Genomic DNA, 22,760 nt, shown 5'->3' on the forward strand with positions numbered 1-22,760 from the left:
GAAGCATCAGGTCAAGAGTTGAAGGTGACGTACACTGTAACTCTATAAGACATGAAACTCCTAGCTCCGGGTAGAGCCTTTAGTAAGCCGGTCCAGGACGAAACTGTAACACCCCAAGAGATGACTGAGAGTACGTTGTCCCACATCTGGAAAATATATATGGAGTTTGTGATATGTTTATAAAGGATTTCACCCACCACCTAGTAACAAGGCCTTGGTGCTTTTGGGTTTAAGTGAGGACAAATAATGGGCCCAAAGGTATACATGTCATCTTATTGGGGTTGTGTTACGATGGTGGTGGGTCGGGTGGTTATAGAAATGGATGAAATGCGCCATATGTCTTGTGGGACGTTGGAGACTATTTGTGTACTAGGATTGCTAATTAGGTGGACCTTTTATCCGTTTGTGTGCCACAGGTCTGGTGAATCTTTTCTACATTGGATATCAGAGACCATTGTGTTTTGGAACTCCTGATTAAGTGGCAGGCCTGATCTAGAGTACGTCATGTACATGAGAGCAGAGGAGTTCGATATGCAAGTGTAGCATAGCCCTAACTCCTAAGTGGAGCATATGGACAAGCAGGACCAAAAATATGTGAGAGCACTGACTCGACCAGGCGGTGACATGTAGTGCATATATGACTGGGTAGCAATGTAGCATGGTGTGTCGGCTAAAAAGAGGTTATCAAGATTGGGTGATGGTTGGGGTGCCTAGAATAATTTAGGGTTGCACGGTGTGGGGAGTTCTCGATGGCGGTCAAGGTTCGAGTTAAGATGATGGTCATTGGTTTGAGGGAAGAATTGTTAGGGTGCAATTTCATATCCTACATAGGTGGTATAAAGATGGAAACATCTTTATAAGTACCCACCAAACACAATAATATGACGTATTTTGCGAAGGAGCCCAATAGTAAAACCGTGAGGGTTCGGCCCAATGTGAACAATATCGTACTATTATGGACATGGGATAACGAACAACACATATCCAGACAAAGTATAGACACTTCTGCACAATACTCATTAAATTGAATGATTTTATCTTGTTGAAACTTAATTAAATAATTCGTCAATTGTTCAAATAATATAATAACGACTTTACTATAATAACGACTTTACTTACATATGCCCATAGTCCATAGACACACATTGTTAATAATCCAAAACAAATGCGCAAATTGTGAAAATTTATTTCTTTTAAATTATTTCTCAATCTATATGTATCTTTGGATCATTAATCTGTGCTAACTTAACACACTTATCAATAATAATAACAATACTCCGCCGTACATTAAAACTGGTAAACCGATAATAGCAAAAATTAGATAAAGTATTACAATAATTCTTTTTAGGAAAGAAATGCTAGTATTATGAATTTATGATATTGTCAAAACTCAAATAGAAAAAAGAAATAAGAAAAAAGAGAGAAAAAGGAGCAAAAGAGCGGGACTTCCACAAATTCGCACTCCCTTCTCTCTTTGTTCACTCTCAGAAACCAGTCAGTTATTAGGACAACCAACAGAAGTGGATCAACACTTTCTCTCTCTTCTCCGTTATTTCAGTTCATTCACCTTTTTATTTCACTCCCCTCCTCTTTCTCTCTCTAAACACACTTCTCTCTCTACATACACTACTATTGCTCTTATACGATTCGTTTCAAAGGCGGAACTCCGTCACATTGCTCTGTAATTCTTATTTACTCTTATCTTTTTCCGTCTTTTCTTTCGTAGCTCTAATACCGAATTATGTGAATGTTTCAGCTGCATGTTGATCGTTTCAATTTATTGTTCTTTGATGAACTTGTTATATTAGGTCGCGATTGATTTTTCGGCGCATTTTTGAGTGAAAAATGACGATCTCTTTAAAACAGAATTATGTGAGTTTTCGATTGTTCAATATATCGAGTGAATTTTCGTTTCAGCTGCATGTTCACCGTTTCGATTTATCGTAACTCGTTAAATTCCGTTTTGCTGAGGTTAATTGCGAAAACTAGGTTGCGATTGAATTATCTGCGTTTTACGATGTTTTTTGAGTGGAAGGTGATGATCTTCGAAGTTGAATTACTTGCGTAAACAGGTTACGAGTGGATTTTCTGCATTTTTTTCGATAGTTCTGACTGAAAAATGATGAAAATCGAAGTTGAATGCTGAATTAATTGCGTCAAGTAGGTTGCGTTGGTTTTTCTACGTTTTCGCGATACTTTTTTGAGTGAAAATGATTATCGACGATGAATGATGAATTACCTGCGGAAAGTAGGGTGTGATTGGAATTTCTGCGTTTTTTCCATGTTTCTTGAGTGAAAAATGATGATAGTCGAAGTTCAACGTCGAATTTAATGTAGTAAAATATTTTCACCTCAAGTTTCCGATTATGAACATGACTTAATGCATTCGTACACGCAACTAAAAATCTTAAGTTTTTCATGATGTTTCCATTTGGAGAGATTTCTGTATTTTTTTCCTTAATTATAAACAACTCCGTCATTTTTTGCAGAAACAGGTGAAAATTAGATGATAAACACTAACAACAAGCGCAAAAAAGAGAGATAAACAATCTAAAATCGAAAGCGTTGAAGTCTGAGAAAGGATGGCAGCGCCAGAATCGTCACATCCACCGGGGCTATCAAGGAGGCCATCAAGGAATACGGCAATTACAAATTTTTCTACGGACGTGTTCGATCACGAAGTAGTCCCTTCCTCGCTCCACTCTATAGTACCAATACTCCGTGTCGCTAGTGAAATCGAGACTGAGCGCCCTCGCGTAGCTTACCTCTGTATGTACTCCTATTTGTTCTCTTTCAGTTACAATCAACATTAAATTCCTTCCTTTTATCGAAAATCCGTTTCAACTTGAGTGGATACTTAAATTAAGTCAACGTGGAAATTAATTGCTTGTATGATTAATAATATAATTTGGTAGGTCGTTTCTATGCATTTGAGAAGGCGCATAGATTGGATCAAAACTCAACTGGGCGTGGTGTTAGGCAGTTTAAGACCAGTTTGTTGCAACGTTTGGAGCGGGTAATTATTTTCTCTTCCCTTCTTTCAGCATTGCGCGCCTTTTTTTTGTTTACCCTTGTTTGAATGTTTGATACTTTGACGTTTCTAATGGGGGGATGGCGACTGAGGGGTATTTGAGGAAGTGTAAATTATCAAGGAAAATGAAAGGGCGCCACCGGGTGACACCCAATTTGGGCGCCACCCTCTCACATGGGGTGAATGGGGACCCCTTCAATAAACAATTGTTGTGAGAGGGTGGCACCCAATTTGGGCGTCACCCGGTGGCGCCATATCACTAACCAAATTATCAATAACCCCTTTTAAAATGCACTTTTTAAAATTTACTTCTTTTTAAAAAAAAAAAAAAAAAAATTACAGCTAAAATATTGTAAAAATTTAAAAATTGCTACCAAATCCCTACTTTTGCATTTTTATGACAAAAATGCCTCTTATTTTATTTCTCATATGACGAGTATAGTGGTGAAGTTTGGACGAATGATTGTGGTGGTGTAGGTGTGGAGTCTTGGGTGGTTGAAGGGTGGGCATAGTTGTAATGAAGTTGGGTAGTAATATGAAAAAAAAAAAATAATAAGTGGTTTTTTTGTCATAAAAATCCAAATATTGGGATCTGGTAGTAATTTTTAAATTTTTTCAATATTTTGGGTGTAATTTTTATTTTTTTTAAAAGGAAATAAATTTTAAAAAATGTATTTTAAAAGAGAGTTATTCCTAATTAATTTGTGAGGAATTTGGACATGTTATGCTCCACCCAGTAGTCTCAGACCAGTACCCATTACTCACTCTAAGGCTGACTTTAACGTGATAGGAGGATCAAAGTCCACATCAATAGTCTTGCATGGTCAATTTGGTTATTGAATAAAGCGAACCCGGATTTTACGAAGTCAAATATACTCCGTAATTGTTTGGCCAAGTTTATTGAAACTGAGTTTTTCTTCCCTTGTTAATTAGTTACGGAGTATAATTAGTCTTATTATAGATGGATATATCCGTTTAAAGTAAAAAATGGGTTAAATATGCTTAAAGTGGTGACATTTTTGAGCCTTACCATACAACTTATTGATTGTCTTATACTTAAAGTGGGTGGATATTTCATCCATCTATAACTATAGACGTATATCTCCCGTCTTCCGTCTATAATGAGAGAATTTTGTAGTACATACTACAAGTTTTAGGAAAATATCGAATTAATGAAGCCACTATGGTCCTAGCGACTCCACATTTTGTCATTTTCCAAATATGCTTTAAGTTTACAACTTTCAGTAAAATAGTTGCAAATACGTTGGAGATCTTAGCGGCTTTCATGACAAAAAAAAAAAAAACTTACAATTGGTATTACAAAAATGGTAGGGCTATAAGCCGCTAGGTACCTTAGCGGCTTCACATAACAATTAGAAAGAAAATAAAAGTGATGACGTGGACGGTGAATCCATTAAACCAAAATAATTTAAAATACACTCTAAATTTCTAATTAATTTGCTAAATAATCCCCATTATCCAAAAACACAAACTTGAGGTGGTTGACTCACAAAACAGCCTTACCCCCCTCTCTCTCTCTCTCCAAGTAGTTTCCCTTATACGAAAGTTGGTTGGTGTGAGTCATAATAACTCTCATCTCTTAAACAAGTGATTAGAGGTTCGATTTCTAACTCTTGCGAAAAAGCCAAACTTAGAGGGGCTCAACCCGAAAAAGATTGCCACAACTAATACTCGAGAAAAAGGATTACGCATCTGAGGTAGTACCTCAGACCTTGTAGTTTTTGAGCATATACACATTTTTTCTGAGCATATTACCATTTATAAATATAGTTTTTGAGCAATATTGTATTTTTTAGTGTAATGTTTTAGTAAATGTGCTCAAAAACTTTATACTAAAGTAGAACTCAAAAACTTTAAAAATAAAACTCAGAAAATGAACAATAAGAGGTATTACCTCAGATGTATTATGTATAGTCTATGAACTGCTAATACTCTGGTCACCAAAAAAAAAAATCAAAATAGTTTCCCCTACAGCAAGTCTTGCTGATGGCAGCCATATTTGGTCTTCAGCTGAAGACGGGCAAAATGTCACCCAACATTGATGAAAATGTAACCATTTTAAGGTAAATAATTTTTAAAGCTATAATAGTTTGTCATTAAAATGGTAACATTTTGTAGTTAAAATGGCGACATTTGGCCCGTCTTCAGCTGAAGACCAAATATGGCTGCCATCAATGAGAATTTGTGTTTCCCCTATGCTCTTTGCCAATATATTTTTTTCTTTCTGTGAACATTAAAAAACCAAATCTGTCAGAACTGGCAACAATATAACGGAAATGGATCCTCTCCATTTCCTCTCACAATCTCATTAAACAATAATTTCCTCTTTCACCCTCATTTTCCTTTATTTTTATGCGTAAATTTAGAACCGTTAGATGTTGTCAATAAGCGATTCGGGCCATTAATAAGTACTTGCCTCTCCATTTCTTTTGAGGAAATGGAGAGGATTTTTACTCCAATATAACCTAAGTGGGTGATAGTCTGATAGTCTTACGGAAATCGTTTAGGCTTGAATAATTTTTCTGTTCATCCCATTAAGCTGCTACTGCTACTGCTACTGCTACCGCTGCCGCTGTAAGCAAGCAAATTGAGAAGATTGTGTTTTGGTTATACTTTTCATGTCATTTTTGATAACCTATTTATAATTACAATTGTTAGAGGACAGTATGGCAAATAGTATGATTCTCTTGTAATTCACTTGGTTTTTAGCAAATAGGTCGATCAAGTCCTCATCATTTTCCTTGAAAATTACTGAAAATCCTTTGTATCAGGACAATGCCTCGAGCCTTAGCCATCGTATCAAAAAGACTGATGCCCGGGAAATCGAGAGTTACTACCAGCACTACTATTCCCAATACATTCGAGCTCTTGATCAAGGTGAGCAGGCAGATAGAGCCCAACTTGGGAAAGCGTATCAAACTGCTGGCGTCCTCTTTGAGGTCCTTTGTGCCGTCAACAAGACCGAGAAAGTTGAAGAAGTTGCTCCAGAGGTTGGTTCATGGAGCCTTTTCCTTTCAATGTTGTCTGTTGACCACTTACTGCGTGTTTAAATTACTAAAATGCAACTTATTTGTGGTGTTTTCAGATAATTGCTGCTGCAAGAGATGTTGAAGAGAAGCAAAATATATATGCACCTTACAATATTCTTCCACTGGATGCTGCTGGGGCTTCCCAAGCCATCATGCAGCTTGAAGAGGTACCTTCAGTTTGTCAATTACTCAAATATACCACTCGGTTACAGGAAGAGGTCCGGCTGACTAATTTGTCTGATAGCATAGGTTATTCAACGTGATATCTTGAATACCTTTTGCTTTTGGAGAGAAATAATGCATGTTCAGGCTCGACATAGTTGACCTTTCCCCTCTAGATATGTAGTACATTTGCTAGGAGTGACCCTCTTCATTTTGGGCGATTGATTATACGATTTGTGTTTGTATATTTTATGTTATGTACCAGGTCAAGGCTGCCATATCTGCATTATGGAATTGTCGCGGCTTAACCTGGCCACCTGCGTTTGAGCAACATCGGCAGAGGACCAATGAATTGGATCTTTTTGACTGGTTGAGAGCTATGTTTGGATTTCAGGTTCCTCTTCTTAATTCTACAGTTTAGAGAGGTTGAAAACTGTGACACTTGATAAAACATGGTTGAGAGGTGTTTAGGCCCTTATGATAAACCCTGTGACACTAGATAAAACATGGTTGAAAACTGACTTTAGAAGTTCACGTTTTTGTATCTTGCAGAGAGACAATGTTCGAAATCAGCGAGAGAATTTGATAATACTTCTAGCTAATGTTCATATAAGGCTGAATCCAAAGCCTGAGCCTATGAATACGGTTAGGACTTCTTCCTGTGTCTGTTTATGCCTTCCATGATTTTCAAATGTGATCGTAATTTGTTTCTTTGTCTAAATGTTAGTGCTACTTCATCTAAGATTGTGTTACATAATTACAATATTACATTGATATTTTCAATCTTTAGTTATTGCTAATTCTCTCAATAATACTTTGGGTGCAGCTTGATGATCGAGCTATTGACGCTGTTATGAACAAGCTCTTCAAAAACTACAAAACGTGGTGCAAGTTTTTAGGACGGAAGCACAGCTTAAGGTCGTGATACATATGTCGCTTTCCATAGTACCAGGCTTGAACAATCAATTTTTGTAGATCCTGGATTCCTGGTCAACTTGTTTTTATGCTGCTGCATGCTGATTCATGTAGCTTTGTTTTTTTTGTATAGGTTACCTCAAAGCGAACAAGACGTCCAGCAGAGGAAAATTCTGTACATGGGCCTGTATCTTCTTATCTGGGGAGAAGCAGCAAATGTTCGCTTTATGCCAGAATGCCTGTGCTACATTTTTCATAATGTAAGCATTGAATATTTATCTACTCAAAATCCTATGTTGTAGGGATATTGTAAATAAAAATAAATAAATTTTTGGACACTTGTTTAGATGGCATACGAGCTTCATGGGTTGCTGGCCGGAAATGTCAGCATTGTAACTGGAGAGAATATAAGGCCGTCATATGGGGGGGACGATGAATCTTTTCTACGGAAGGTCATCACACCTCTCTACCGTGTCATTGAGAAGGTAACTTGTGTTTCAAATGACTGAATCAGTGAGTTGCTGCAATTATGGTTCTGTGATAGTGTCTGTGATCCTATTCCAGGAAGCTCAGAGAAGCAAAAATGGGAAGGCTCCTTACTCAGCTTGGTGCAACTATGATGACCTGAATGAGTATTTCTGGTCTGTATTTATGCTTTGTTCTCATTGTATTACCATTCTTAGTGCTGAAGTATTTTTGTTACCCTACAGGCTACAACATATTATTTGTTATTTTTTTTATTCAGGTCATCAGATTGTTTTTCATTAGGTTGGCCGATGCGCGATGATGGAGAATTTTTTAAATCTACGTGCGAAGTCGTGAAGGTATTGTCATTCTGTTGACATTGCAACAAATGTGCTTAAACCTAAATTGTTCCACTTGTTTGATATCCAGGGAAGAAAGATGTCCCAGACAACTTCTAAAAGCACAGGAAAATCAAATTTTATTGAGACTCGGACATTTTGGCACATCTTCCGAAGTTTTGATCGTTTGTGGACTTTCTATATACTGGCTCTTCAGGCATGTCCATTTCATTGAAATAACTTGATCATAAGCTGTTTAACTCTAAATTTAGAATTGGGATAGATATAAAGAGAAAGAGCTGTGGTTGCAGGCAATGGTGATTATTGCATGGACTGAAACTCCCTTGTTGTCTATTTTCAAGAAGAATGTCTTGTATCCCGTCTCAAGTATATTTATCACTGCAGCTGCTCTTCGTCTACTACTGAGTATGTCTTTGGCTATGGTTAACACTTGGAAGATTGTTAAATCTGTTCAGTTGTGTTGTCGTTGTCTGGATTTCTTCTTCTATAAATTTATCTCCTTAATCAAGAAGGAACTTCCTGAGATAGACATACATTTACAGATCTACTTGTAGCAACGTTTCGTAGAAGAATATTTCTATGAAGCTATTATCGCAACAATTTTGTTTTGTGCATTTTGGACATGTTTCTGCAGCCATCTTAAAGCTTAACTACAATACGATAGGGTAATAAAAAAACCCCTCAAGAAAGTGATGCATTCAGCTCCAGATGATAGAAGTTGTTAGTAATTATGATTTTAAAGACCTTGCAGCTGAACAGAGGACAATACCATATCAAGTTTTATTCAGTAGCCCTAAGTGTAATACTATTATATAATTTGCATCTTCCTAGATCTTAGTGTATTTATGTGTCACAATTTAGAAACCTCTTGTGTCAAAGCCTCAAAGGTTCAATTTAAAGCTTTCAAAAGTCAACCAGATAAGCATTCGCGTACCGCATTCAAAAGGCTATTTGAGCTGTGACTATTTCACTCTTCCGCCAAGATACAACAGATGACCAATCTCGTTGAGTGTCTTTTTTTTTCTTTTTTTTTTTTTTTTGCTTTGCAAATTCTGTTAATTTCTGACTGTATCTATAAATATGATTTATGTCTGGTTTTCAGTGGATTTTTATTTCTCTTCTAGGTATTCTGGAAGTAGCCATCAACTTTCCATCTCAGCGTAGGTGGGTGTTCACAGATGTCATGCGAAGTGTCCTGAAGATTATTGTTAGTTTTGCATGGGCTGTAGCTCTTCCACTCTGTTATGCTCATTCATTCAATGTGGTGCCTAAGCAACTTCAAAACGTGCTATCATTTCTTGGGCAACTGAAGGGTGTTCCTGCTCTGTATATTATGGCAGTGGGATTGTATTCTCTCCCTAACATACTGGCTGCAGCTTTTTTTCTTTTCCCAATGCTTCGGCGCTTTATTGAGAACTCTGATTGGCTGATCATAAGGTTCCTTATGTGGTGGTCACAGGTACACCTCATGTCTGGATACCATCTCAGTTATTCTTGAATAGAAACTCTAAAAACCAGTCTGAGGTTAATTAATAACATGCATTTCTACTAGTAAATGCAACATGCTTAGGGACAAAAAGTTGGTGCTGAGTTAACATTTGTGTAGGATGAAACAAATTTTTAGATAGTTTAACTTGGTGTGGCAATTGGCAGTTGGCACACTGTTTCCCAAAATAGAATGTATGCATCTGGTTTAATTGGCTTGTCATGCACTTGTTTGGTGGCATTGGTTGACTGAAGTCACTGAACCCCTGCGGGGCAGTAGATCTGCTCTCTCTTATCTGTTTAAAGATCTCCATTTGGTCTCATCTTTCTAAAGGTTTGGGGATGACACTGGTGCATTTGAGCTTTGGTTTCTTAGTTTTATTCTTTATGCTTGCCTTTTAACTACGGATATAGAAGAAAAGCATGAAATTTCTTGTGCCTGCTAGTTTAAGTCCAGGTAGTGCATCCTACTTATTGCATGAATCCTTTAAACCAAAGAGCAATCAGAAGCAAAGAAAATAAAGTCTGAATCCTTTCTGGCTACCATATGACATGTCTTTAGCTGCAGTATCTGGGTCCATTGTCTTATTCTGATGAAATTTAAAGCCATGCATTCTTTTTGCTGGTTCTGTTTCTTTAATACTGTGCACTGCCATGTTTGATGCAAAGCGTTTTATTTCCATGCAGCCCAGGATATATGTGGGCCGAGGTATGCATGAAAGCCAGTTTTCTCTGATAAAGTAAGTCTGAGATACACACGTACTTTAAGAGCTTAATTGATTTTCCTTTAATTGTGTCCCTAATACTGAAGAACTTTTGCTTCAGGCATTCCTTGTTTTTCTTTTCTTATTGTGTCCCGAAATGCTCTACAAATTTGCTTCAGGTATACCTTGTTTTGGATACTATTGCTAGCATCAAAGATGGCACTCAGCTTTTTTGTAATGGTAAGTTTTGCTCCTGGAACATATTTATATGGAAGTTTGGTGATCTATTCACTTATCATTATCTCAATGTTTTCCCAGATAAGACCCTTGGTGAAGCCAACAAAGGACATAATGTCCATCAATAAAGTTAAATACCAGTGGCACGAATTTTTTCCACAGGGTATTAGAATGTCCATTTTATTGCATTCTTGAGATTATTTGGCGGTTGGCCAGCTAATAGACTTCATCATCCTATATTAATGTTTGACTTGGTAATGCAGCTAAAAACAATTATGGTGCAGTGGCTTCACTTTGGGCTCCAGTTATCTTGGTGTGTCAGCTTATTTGGTTTTCTGCTTGAATTCACCCTTTGTTCTTATTATGTTTTCAGTTCACAGGACTTTGTTTTGAAGCACTCATCCACTTCTATACAGGTTTATTTCATGGATACTCAAATTTGGTACTCTATATACTCTACAATTTATGGTGGATTTATAGGAGCTTGTGATCGCCTAGGGGAGGTAATTTATAAGAACTTTATGGTTCTTTATCTCTCAAGTCTTAACAAATTTATTTATCTGAAATTTTGAGTCAGTACGGAGCTTTGTTTTACTTTTCAATTTTTCCTTTCTTAGGACATACTACTAACACGCTCTATTTGTCTGTGTCATTTGATAAAAATTCTAGAGACCCCAAAATGTGATGAAAAAACTTAGGAATTGTTAGCACTCTGGGTTCCCTTAATCAGGCGCTTTTTTTGTCTATAAAAGAACTCGCTTCACGTTATTTTATTTTATACTTCGTATCGGCCTCCTTGTCACAATATAATTGAAATATTGAATGGTGTTTTCTGAAAAAAATTCTGTAAATCTTGTATGTGATCATTATTATTTGCTCATGCTCAACAGATAAGAACCCTTATGATGCTAAGATCAAGATTCCAGTCGCTTCCTGGTGCCTTCAATGACTGCCTTGTTCCTTCTGATAAGTCACGAAAACGAGGCTTTTCTTTGGCAAAGCGCTTTGCTGAGGTTCTAGCATATTTTCCATTTCATCAGCGTTGAAGGTTGTTTCAAACTGAGACTAATTGTATTGGTTTGTTTTTATGCTTTTAGGCTAGTGCCAGCAAGAGAAGTGAAGCCGCTAGATTTGCACAGCTGTGGAATGAAATTATATGCTGTTTCCGTGAGGAGGACCTTGTTAATGACAGGTTAGACGTGTAAACTTCACCTTTATATTGCTCTCTCCTTCCTTCTTTGAATGTCACTGAATCTGATCGCGCATCATTCAGGGAAATGGATCTACTACTTGTACCATATTCTTCAGATCCTAGTTTGAAAATAATTCAATGGCCACCCTTTTTGCTTGCAAGCAAGGTGTGTGTAGTCTGAGCCTCTGAGATTTGAGGATAACTTTCGGAATATGTGGAACATCACCTTTCATGAGTTAGTTATCTTCTGTTTATGCAGATACCAATTGCATTGGATATGGCAGCTCAGTTTCGTCCAAAGGACTCTGATCTTTGGAAACGAATTTCTTCCGACGAATACATGAAATGTGCTGTAATTGAATGTTATGAATCCTTTAAGCAAATTCTAAACATTATGATCGCTGGAGAAACTGAGAAGAGGTAAAATTTGAGGATAACATCCTTAATTGAAGAACTAGAAACAATGCTTCGTTTATGCAACCTTTTATCACTTGCCAGAATTATATTCACCCATCATTTTTATGTTGCATATTTGTTTACATTTTCCTTCTTTATTCCACTCACTAGCACAACTCAACTTGATTATTTCTTTACAGTTCCCAAGTATTGTTATTCAACAGAATTGTTTCATGTTACCAATGCTTGAAACGAAATCCCCAAAATAAACACCTTGATCCCTTGGTAATGTTATGTTAGTAAGCAATAAAGTTTAAAAGTTATAACACCTTTGGAGTGAAATTATGAAATATCGATTAAATAGGTTTCTAAGAGGCTTGTGTTTCATATTTGTTGAATCTTTCCAGGATAATCTCCAACATTGTGAAAGAAGTAGAGACAAATATATCAAAGAATACACTTCTTGCAAATTTCAGAATGAGCGCTTTACCTACTCTTTACAAAGAGTTTGTGGAGCTGGTAGGATACCTGGTGAGTAATAAGTTGTATTATAATGTTTATATTCCTATACATAGATTTCTTCCGCTCTAGTCAATCTCAAACTATTATGTCATATTCAAGAGAGAGGGAAACTCTTCAAAACGAGACTCTGTTGTGCTGCTATTGCAAGACATGCTGGAAGTTGTTACACGTGACATGATGGTGAATGAAATTCGGTATGTGTACTTGTTTTTGTTGTGCACAATAAGTAATGTTTTTTCAAAGCTCATATAGGCTACTGATATAATTTCTCTGTATGACTAATCTAGAATTAACTGGTACATACAGTGAATTGGTGGAACTTGGGAGCAGTGGCAAGGTCGGAAATCAACTTTTTGCTTCTATAGTTTTCCCACCAAAGGTTACACCACAATGGGAAGAACAGGTGTCGTTAAATTGTTTAAATCCTTTTAAGCGTATTAAATTATTGATTCTTATGCAAATGAATAAAAAACGATATGAATTTGCCTTTTCCAGATCCAACGTCTCTATCTACTCTTGACAGTCAAGGAATCTGCCATGGACATTCCTACCAACCTTGAAGCACGAAGAAGGATATCATTTTTCACGAACTCATTATTTATGGATATGCCACGTGCTCCCAAAGTTCGTAAGATGCTTTCATTTAGGTCTGTTCCTGTTACCTTTCATTTGTCCCTTTAAGATTCCTATCGTCTATCAAGATTCATGTGAGACTATTTTAGGATTGTTCAACCTATGCTTGGGCAGCTTTAATTTCTGTGATCATGCTGTTCAGGTGTTTTATGGATGCTGATTAGCTAGTTCATACATCATTGAGAGTTCAATATAATTTCTATCATGACATAATATTCTTTTGGAGGATATTCACCAACACTCACGTAGATACAAAGTATCTACAGTTCTCCTGTCAAGCATTCTAGTTGCTTTTGTACATGGCTGAATATATGACTTCTTAATAAGAGAAGTTCTCTTCTTTGTGAAAGTTGTGAAATAAATATTCTTATCAGGAAAATGTGTACACAGAGATAGTTAAAGCCTTAAAGGAGGAGGCATCCTCCTAGAAACAAAGAGATGTTAGGAGTTGGGAAAGTGAAGAAAATATCTTGACTATCTTTTTTCTTCAATGTCGAAATACTGTAACCATATGACTGTCTCCCGTAGATGATTGTTCAAGTAACTAATACCCAATTTGTAGTATTGAACCGTTTACCAGATTACAAGCCATAGGACGTGGTTCAATTTGTTGTAAGAACCGAGTATGTTAGCATACTAGCCATTTGTTTGGAATTTGGATGGAGGCTTTGGAAACAGAGGGAGGGACAGTTTCCCCTGTTTGGTTTCTAACTTGGGTTTGTAAGAATGGAGGGATCTTTTTTTTCCTCGTACAAGCCAAATTAGGATTCATTTAAGTAGGAAATAGTTTGGAAGGAAAGCACCATATCTTCATTCGAACATTTCCGTGCTACTAATGTATCCGAACAAACCCTAGGTGACCTCGTCTATGGCGAATTTTTAATTTTATGTAGATCTATCATGAATACCTGGGATGATGATGGAAACCTGAAAATGTTGGGCCGAGAACTATAGTGGTAAACTAAACCATATACAGGTTTATAAGTTAATTAGTTATGTAAAACGTTTTTATTTCGTAATATTCGCAATATTTGCCGTATTGAAGTGGTGTTGTATAGGTAAGTAAACCTATTATTCATACTCCTGCAGTTCAAAGGTGAGGGATAATAGTACAATAGGATCAATGCTGTTCATTTTTTCCATCTACTGTTAAATGTTAGGAATATAATTTTCTTAAACTCTTCAGTGTAACAGAAAATATTTGCCACTGCTTATTGTGGTGGGCTCTTACCCTCTTTCCCGAACTTTTCAGTGTCCTGACTCCTTACTACAGTGAGGAGACATTATACTCCAGAAATGACCTTGAAATGGAAAATGAAGATGGAATTTCGATTATATACTACTTGCAAAAAATCTTTCCAGGTTCCTATCTTTGAGACTTTGATTTAAAGTTCTGTTAAACTTCCAATGTACCTTTGGCAGCATTTTGAAGTTTACTCTTGTTGTTTTTAGATGAGTGGAACAATTTCTTGGAAAGAATTACCTGCAAGAAAGAGTCCGAGGTGTGGGAAAGCGAGGAAAACATTTTACAGCTTCGCCACTGGGTTTCCCTAAGAGGACAGACTCTCTGCAGAACAGGTGGGTTCTGCAACTTCTGGCTTATCGTGATTACTACAAAAGCGTACTGATATCTTATGCAAAATGTGCAGTTCGAGGGATGATGTACTATCGAAGGGCTTTGAAACTCCAGGCTTTTCTTGACATGGCTAATGAAGAAGGTAGGAAACTGGGCACTAACAATATACTCCCTCTATTTTATTGAATTAGTTTTATTGGTCCGCTATTTGTGTGAAGAAAAGTGAACCAAAGGGGCTAATTCAATAAAAAGAGGGAGTGCTTCTTTTCATTCCTCATTCGGTTTGATACTTCAAATGAAACCAGTGGATGTAACATCATATGTTTATATGTGAGTTCTATGTTAAAATAGAGCGCCGTACTGGGGGCTACCTGAGGGGCTTTTCTTTTGTGCAAGCAACTACTACTTTCATATAGTAGCAACATCCTTCTGAAAGTTTGAGATCTGTTTTAAGTCTTTTCGGTTGCCTTCTTTTTCCAATATGTTGGCTGGGGGGAGGCTAAGCTATGTTATTCAGAATAACTTCAAAGAAATAGTGTTCACGGTTAAAAGCCAAGAAATGGAATTTCTTGAATTTCCTTGTGGTTCACTATCTACATGTTACGTGCTGATTGGTCATCTTAATATTGAAATCTGTTGAATATATTTGCATTTGTCTTCAGGAATTATTTATTATATGTAGATTTTCTGATTAGTAAGTGACCATTTGGATAAATTTTGTCTGTTTTGGCTTCAGAGCTCTTAGAGGGGTATAAGGCAGTCACAGCCCCGGTAGGAGAGGAGAAGAGAAGTCAGAGATCCCTTTATGCACAATTGGAAGCTGTGGCTGACATGAAATTCACATATGTTGCAACATGTCAGAACTATGGTAATCAGAAGCGAAGCGGAGATCGCCGTGCAACAGACATTCTAAATTTGATGCTTAAGTAAGTATTATATACAGATGTAAGTTAAGCTGTTGGAGGAGCATTATCTGACTCTCTATTATGAGTTAAATCTGTATTAATGCATTAAAAAATGTTTCTTCGGCAGTAATCCATCTTTGCGTGTGGCGTTTGTTGATGAAGTTGAAGAAAGAGAAGGTACTGGGAAGGTCCAGAAGGTATATTACTCTGTACTGGTTAAAGCTGCTGACAATCTTGACCAGGTAATAATACCCCTTTGTTGGATTCAGTATGTTGATTTGCAAGAAAGCACACAGTGAAAACTGATCTTATTTCTGTTTATAGGAAATTTACCGTATCAAGTTGCCAGGCCCTGCAAAGATAGGGGAAGGGAAACCCGAAAACCAGAACCATGCCATAGTTTTCACCAGGGGAGAAGCCCTTCAAGCCATAGACATGAACCAGGCCAGTGCTTATATAGTTATACTTATATGTCATCTTATATGTAGTATATATAATTCAGATTTTGAGTTTTCAAAATCTCATGAAATTAAGTTTCTCACAGGATAACTACTTAGAAGAAGCTCTTAAAATGCGCAACCTTTTGGAAGAGTTTAATGAAGACCATGGAGTTCGTCCACCAACTATTCTTGGTGTCCGTGAGCATATTTTCACAGGAAGGTAAACTATTAGTTCTAGAAACTGTGTTGCTGCTAACACAATCATCTTTGACAACTTGTGAGATGATGACATTACTATAACCTTTCCTTGCAGTGTTTCTTCCTTGGCTTGGTTTATGTCAAATCAGGAGACAAGCTTTGTTACTATTGGGCAAAGAGTTCTTGCAAGGCCGTTAAAGTATGAGACTTAATTTCAAAATGCATACTCAATTACAATGGTTATAGAAGTTCCATGATAAGAAACATACAGACGTATAATCTTATCATTTTTTCGGGTCATATGATATTGAATTATTCACACAAGGTGAAACTTTTTGCAATGAAGAATGGCAGGGGCCCATTGTGATACTGAGTTTTAGCCTTTCAAATACACCATGCAACCCAACAAGTGGGTGGCAGTTTTGTTGGGGGTGGGGTGCATGAGAGGCTCAACGGCTCATTACTACCATGGCGCTAACCCATTTTCCATCTGTGGAAGGGAATATGTAATTCAATAACAAATTGAACAGTTAAGGTCAAGTCGATCACCAGACCATTTACCTTTCTTTATTTTGATGCTGGCTCTGGTCTCTGATTTTGTCCAACTCTATTTAACATACCAGGGTCCGGTTCCACTATGGCCACCCAGATGTATTTGATAGAATATTCCACATCACCCGTGGTGGAATGAGCAAGGCATCACGTGGAATAAATTTAAGTGAGGACATATTTGCTGGTATGATCATCTAACTGTCCATTCTGCTTCAATAGTCACCGTCTTTGTTAGTGCTATTTACCCAATACCCGTGTTACATGCGTCATGTTAGTGTTCTTACTGTACTACGCTAGCTAATTATTAGTAATTTGAGATTGTAAGTAGACTCTTTAGTAGTAACATCCAATCTCTCTTATGTTTACTTCATACTGTAGGATTTAACTCTACATTACGACGTGGAAATGTTACTCACCATGAGTACATTCAAGTTGGAAAGGGGCGAGATGTTGGTCTCAACCAAATCTCATTGTTTGAAGCAAAAGTTGCTTGTGGCAATGGAGAGCAGACCCTGAGTCGGGATGTGTACAGACTAGGCCATCGCTTCGATTTTTTCCGCATGCTTTCATGCTACTTCACAACAGTTGGGTTCTACATCAGTGCCATGGTAAGCACTATTCACACAGGATAATCTTCAGTAAGTTACTTTAAAAACTTTTATTTAACAAGCCACCTTGGTGATCTCCACATTAGCATGATTCAAATAAAGGGTAGGACTAGTGAAATATGTTGCGTCTTGAACCATTCACCTTTTAGCAATAATTTGGAGAAATACATTTCTGATGCAATCTTGTTCATCAAAGATCTGCCGTCATCACGAATGGAGGAACATTTTGAAGTTTCTTTTAGACTACTCTATCCTTGTTTTTTATTAATGTTCTTTTGTTAAAACATCTTCTTTTAACTGGGCAGATGGTCGTCCTTACCGCGTATGTTTTCTTGTATGGTAGACTTTACCTATGTTTGAGTGGTTTGGAACAATCGATCGTTAGATTTGCAAGGGCAAAGGGTTCTACTGCCTTGAAGGCAGCAATGGCTTCAGAGTCTGTAGTCCAATTGGGACTTCTCATGGCCTTGCCTATGATCATGGAAATAGGACTAGAAAGGGGATTCAAAACTGCTTTGGGTGAAATGATTATCATGCAACTGCAACTAGCTGCTGTTTTCTTCACCTTCTCCCTTGGGACAAAAGTACATTACTATGGGCGGACAATCTTACACGGAGGAGCCAAATACAGAGCTACAGGTCGTGGATTTGTTGTTCGGCATGAGAAATTTGCTGAGAATTATCGACTCTACTCAAGAAGCCATTTCACGAAAGGCCTTGAACTTATGGTGCTTCTGATAGTATACCACTTGTATGGCACAGCAGCTGCGGGTTCAGCAGCCTACATATTGCTCACTGGTTCCATGTGGTTTCTTGTCATTTCATGGTTATTCGCTCCTTTCATGTTCAATCCGTCTGGATTTGAATGGCAGAAAATTGTTGATGATTGGGATGACTGGACAAAATGGATAAGCAGTCGTGGTGGTATTGGTGTCCCAGCAACCAAAAGCTGGGAGTCATGGTGGGATGAAGAGCAAGAGCATTTGCTACACACGAGCTTTGTCGGAAGGTTCTGGGAAGTTGTTCTATCTCTGAGGTTCTTTCTATACCAATATGGCGTGGTATATCATTTGCAGGTCGCCAATGGAGATACAAGTATCATGGTACGAGGAACCTCACAAACTTTTATTTATTTTTGCTCTGTTTACTTATCTTTCAAATGTCCAGTTCCCGTCCTTCTAAGGTATTGGGAAGTCAGATATCATTCAAACTGTAATCTCTTAAAAAAACTTTTATTTATTTTTGCTCTGCTTACTTATCTTACAAAAACTTGAAGTGAAAATGGCATGTCCTTTACCTGCACTGTTATCGGACTGTTATTGTGGGGCCTTCAGCTGACCTTCCAAACACAAACTTCAGCTAGGTAGTTTCGTACAACTTCAGTAATAATTATATAATTTTTTTTATCTGTTAATTTTCAGGTTTACGCCTTGTCATGGCTCGTTATTGCTGCTGTGGTGATCATTCTGAAGGTAGAAACTCAAAACACTCAGTTTTGTATGTCGTATATGATCATCTGTTACCAAGTACTAATCCCTTGAGTTCGGCGTTATACTGCAGATTGTGTCCATGGGTAGAAAGAGGTTCAGTGCCGATTATCAGCTAATGTTCAGACTGTTGAAGCTTTTCCTCTTCATTGGTTTTGTGGTCACTCTTGTTATCTTCTTCTTATTTCTAAATCTGACTGTTGGAGACCTATTCGTGTGTTTATTGGCATTCTTGCCAACAGGGTGGGCTCTTTTATCGGTACTCTCCCTCCCTCCCTCCCTCAAAATCTTTCCAACTTGCGATATATATATATTGTTGACATAAAACTTCTGTTGTAAAGAGAACTATATTACTAAGATGGTGCTAAATGGATGTAACAGTATAAAACTCTCAGGGCGAAATTATAAATATTAAAATCCTGAAATGCTGATCATAGCTACTTTAGTCATCATCTAAGAGCTATGCCTCAAAAAATTGCAACAAGATTGGTACTTTGGCCCTTTCCATGGGATGTTGGAGTCTATCATGCGCGTGAACATGAGATGAATGTTTGAATTCCCAATAGTCTTGGTTTTTACTGGAGTTTGGCTGTGTACTCCTGCACTAATGCATATTTTCAAACTTAAGAAAACGCCCCTTTTCGTGATGTGTTCCATTTTCTGCATTTTATTGCACTCTTATTACCGTAGTCACTATGAACCACACTGTATTTTTTTAATTCTCTTTGTGTAAACCATCTTGTTTAGTCGGGATTCCAGCTCAGTACCAATTGCTGCGTTCTAAAGTCTCTGAAACACCTGATTGAATGAATGTAGAACAGACCAGACTGTTTTACAATCATGATTTTATGTTTACCAGTTGACCCGGTGTCCTTTAAATGCACACTTCTGTTATTGCTTTAGTATTAATGTCATTATATTTCATGCATCTCACAAAGTAACTCTGAACAGATAACAATAGCATGTAAGCCGCTTGTCAAGGGCTTAAAAATGTGGAGCTCAGTCAAAGCTTTGGCCAGAGGCTACGACTACATCATGGGGATTGTAATATTTACTCCAGTGGCTATGTTGGCCTGGTTCCCTTTCATCTCCGAATTCCAAACAAGGTTGTTATTCAACCAAGCTTTCAGTCGAGGCCTTCAGATCCAACGTATTTTAGCCGGTGGGAAGAAGCAGAAGTAAATACTCGTGTCAAGACCAGCATTTCTTCGTTCCAAATTTCAGGCAGAAGACGGATATTTTTGCACATCTCCTTGAACCTGAACTATATAATAATTTGATAATGACGATGCAAAAATTTTGGAGCTTTCAATACACATCATATCAGCATTGAAGATGTCAGCCACTCGGCCAGAAGTTGAAAAAGAAAAAAGAAAAAACTGCTGAGAGCATATCTCCTTGTTCTCCTACTCTGCCTTCTTTCTCCGTCTATATTGGACGGTGCCCAGATTAGTTGGATTAAATTCTATATGGCCTTTTCCTTCTGTGAGGAAACGGTGACCATTATTCTTCCTTGGGCTTTATTGGAATTGATCTGAGTTCAATCAGATGTGAATCAATTGATTCATCTTCCGTATTCATTTTGAGAATGACTTCGGAAGTTGATACTGCTGAATTAATGGTGAATAACATGTTTTGCCTAGTAATGGTGGTAGTGGACCAAGTACCTTGGTTCGCCTGCCTTTACTCAGTTAAATGTAGAAGGGGGCAGTACTATCTCTACATGTAGCAAACTGTGTTTGTTGGCAAATAATACAATGCTGATCTGAAACAAGCATTCTCACCAGTGAATTAGAATGTTTGTAATGCCACTGTATTGTTCTCAATTCTTTTTTTTTATTCTCAATTCTTAAGCTTCTACTTTGATAAATTATGTCTATCAATTTTGTCACTAACGAGTTTCGAATACATGTCGTTAGTGTTACTTCATTAATGGAACAGTATCTCTTTTGGTAGTGTTACATCATTGAAGTAGGACTCATTACATAATTTTGAAGCACATCTGCATGAAAAGCTAATTAGATTTGTTCTAACTTGCTCAAAAACCCTCTCTTTGTTTGGCGTAATAGTATAATACCACACCTGTGACCTTTAATTGAACTGCATCTTTGCATCTGATAACAGTTCATGGGCTATAGATCGAACCTTTGAATTTTGGAATACCATCTCTTAAAATTTATTCACTTGATTAGAAGTCCAAGTCGCCAATGAATCTATGAAAAAGAGAGATTAATTCGTACGCATCAAAAATAGGGTGTGTGTGATTTCTTAGAGGAGTTATCGGGTTGGTTGAATTCTACACTACATTGTTTTTCTACACTTCATCTTGCGACTCATATACCTCGTAGAAGTTAGTTACTACGAGTATGTAGAACTATTTCGTCATCAAACCTTAAATAGATTATTAACATACTTATGACCTTGTATAAAATATAGCTCTTGCCCTCTTGATCAGTCCTCACTATTCATTCAATGCGCAATTAACTTATCAATTCTCAAACTTCTTTAAACTCTAATAATCATAATATCACAAGTTTCATTCTAGTCCAATTCCTCTCAAACGGGATTTAATCTAATCAACATTATTATTTTCAAATCATTTTATATAGCAGTTCATAGACTATACATCTGAGGTAGTACCTCTTATTGTTTATTTTCTGAGTTTTATTTTAAAGTTTTTGAGTTCTGCTTTAGTATAAAGTTTTTGAGTACATTTATTAAAACATTACACTAAAAAAATATAATATTGCTCAAAAACTATATTTATAAATGGTAATATGCTCAGAAAAAATGTGTATATGCTCAAAAACTACAAGGTCTGAGGTACTACCTCAGATGCGTAATCCTTTTTCTCTTTTATATAGTAATATAATATAACATCAGATTTTAATAGTTATAAGTTATCGTAGTTGCTCATTCATGAACGGGTTTTACTCTTTCATGTACTCCCTCCTATTCATTTTAACTCTCCCCTTTCAAAAGGGCACGCAAATTAAGGGGAGAGTTATTTTATTGTAAAGAATTGTGGTGGTGTAAGGTAATTGGAGAGATGGAATGTATTATTGTGGGGTAAAATGATTAAAATAAGTATTGTTGTGGGGGTAAGGTGATTAAAATAAGATAAAGTATGAGTATTGTGGGGTATTGTTGTGGGGTAAGGTGATTAAAATAAGTATAAAACTTTACTAAATAAGGAAATGGGTAAAGTTATATGAATAGATGGAAAAGGAAAGGAGCGAGTTAAAATGAATAGGAGGGAGTACTTTTTTTCATTTTTTTTTCCATAGTATGCCCTTTACCTAATTCTCTCTAATTCTCCCTCTAATTTTCCCTAATTCTCTCCCTCACAAAATTAATCAAATCAACAAAATTACTCCGTCAAATTACACAATTATGAATGTTAATTCTCGTATCAATTTAGGGTTTTTCTAACGTGTGCCCTAAGGGCACACATTAAGAAGCCATAAAAGGAAAGATTCTCAGGATAATTTCATTGAAAATGGCAACAATGAGTTCATCTCTAAATTTATCATGAAATTATCCTAAGAATTTTTTTCTTTTATGACTTCTTAATGACGTTATAAAAACCCAACCCTTTTATATTTATTAACTATATTAGGGTTTGTTTACACTAAGTAAATTAGGACTAATTAAATTAGGATTTGTATCAATCAAGTAATTAAACTCGCGGTACAACCGCGAAACCAACTCAATTCACAATCGTTGTACATGAACATCATACCACCAAATCGCTACTTACGCTGAAATCCCATGTTACTCTCAATGTTGGTGGTTACTCTGCATGTTTCACGTACAATTTTTTCATTTTTTTTTTATAAATGT

The 22,760-nt window shown here is 36.8% G+C and overlaps 1 protein-coding gene across 3 annotated transcripts; it reads left to right on the plus strand.

The window, feature by feature from the left end:
- The first annotated feature begins 1,504 nt into the window (after window positions 1-1,504).
- Window positions 1,505-20,746, plus strand: LOC141599265 (callose synthase 5-like). 3 transcript variants are annotated; one of them, XM_074419238.1, is made up of 42 exons: window positions 1,505-1,681; window positions 2,490-2,769; window positions 2,916-3,016; window positions 5,824-6,042; window positions 6,138-6,248; window positions 6,509-6,637; window positions 6,796-6,888; window positions 7,070-7,161; window positions 7,292-7,418; window positions 7,506-7,643; window positions 7,723-7,799; window positions 7,904-7,982; window positions 8,053-8,178; window positions 8,273-8,387; window positions 9,107-9,441; window positions 10,155-10,207; window positions 10,351-10,411; window positions 10,490-10,571; window positions 10,672-10,721; window positions 10,825-10,911; window positions 11,299-11,421; window positions 11,506-11,600; window positions 11,682-11,766; window positions 11,860-12,020; window positions 12,404-12,527; window positions 12,618-12,712; window positions 12,825-12,921; window positions 13,014-13,165; window positions 14,404-14,513; window positions 14,604-14,729; window positions 14,801-14,869; window positions 15,464-15,653; window positions 15,760-15,874; window positions 15,957-16,076; window positions 16,177-16,292; window positions 16,386-16,469; window positions 16,894-17,006; window positions 17,201-17,430; window positions 17,736-18,533; window positions 18,852-18,902; window positions 18,991-19,176; window positions 19,869-20,746. In XM_074419238.1, exons 2-42 carry the CDS (start codon window positions 2,583-2,585, stop codon window positions 20,097-20,099), a joined length of 5,733 nt encoding a protein of 1,910 aa, XP_074275339.1. In that variant the 5' UTR covers window positions 1,505-1,681; window positions 2,490-2,582; the 3' UTR covers window positions 20,100-20,746. The 3 variants fall into 3 exon arrangements, with proteins under 3 accessions (XP_074275339.1, XP_074275340.1, XP_074275341.1); XM_074419239.1 differs by lacking the exon at window positions 1,505-1,681 and having other exon boundaries at window positions 2,397-2,769; XM_074419240.1 differs by lacking the exons at window positions 1,505-1,681; window positions 2,490-2,769; window positions 2,916-3,016 and adding an exon at window positions 5,540-5,626.
- The last annotated feature ends 2,014 nt before the right edge of the window (window positions 20,747-22,760 follow it).

This window comes from Silene latifolia, chromosome 9 (assembly GCF_048544455.1).
Source record: "Silene latifolia isolate original U9 population chromosome 9, ASM4854445v1, whole genome shotgun sequence".
NCBI classification, from domain to species: domain Eukaryota; kingdom Viridiplantae; phylum Streptophyta; class Magnoliopsida; order Caryophyllales; family Caryophyllaceae; genus Silene; species Silene latifolia.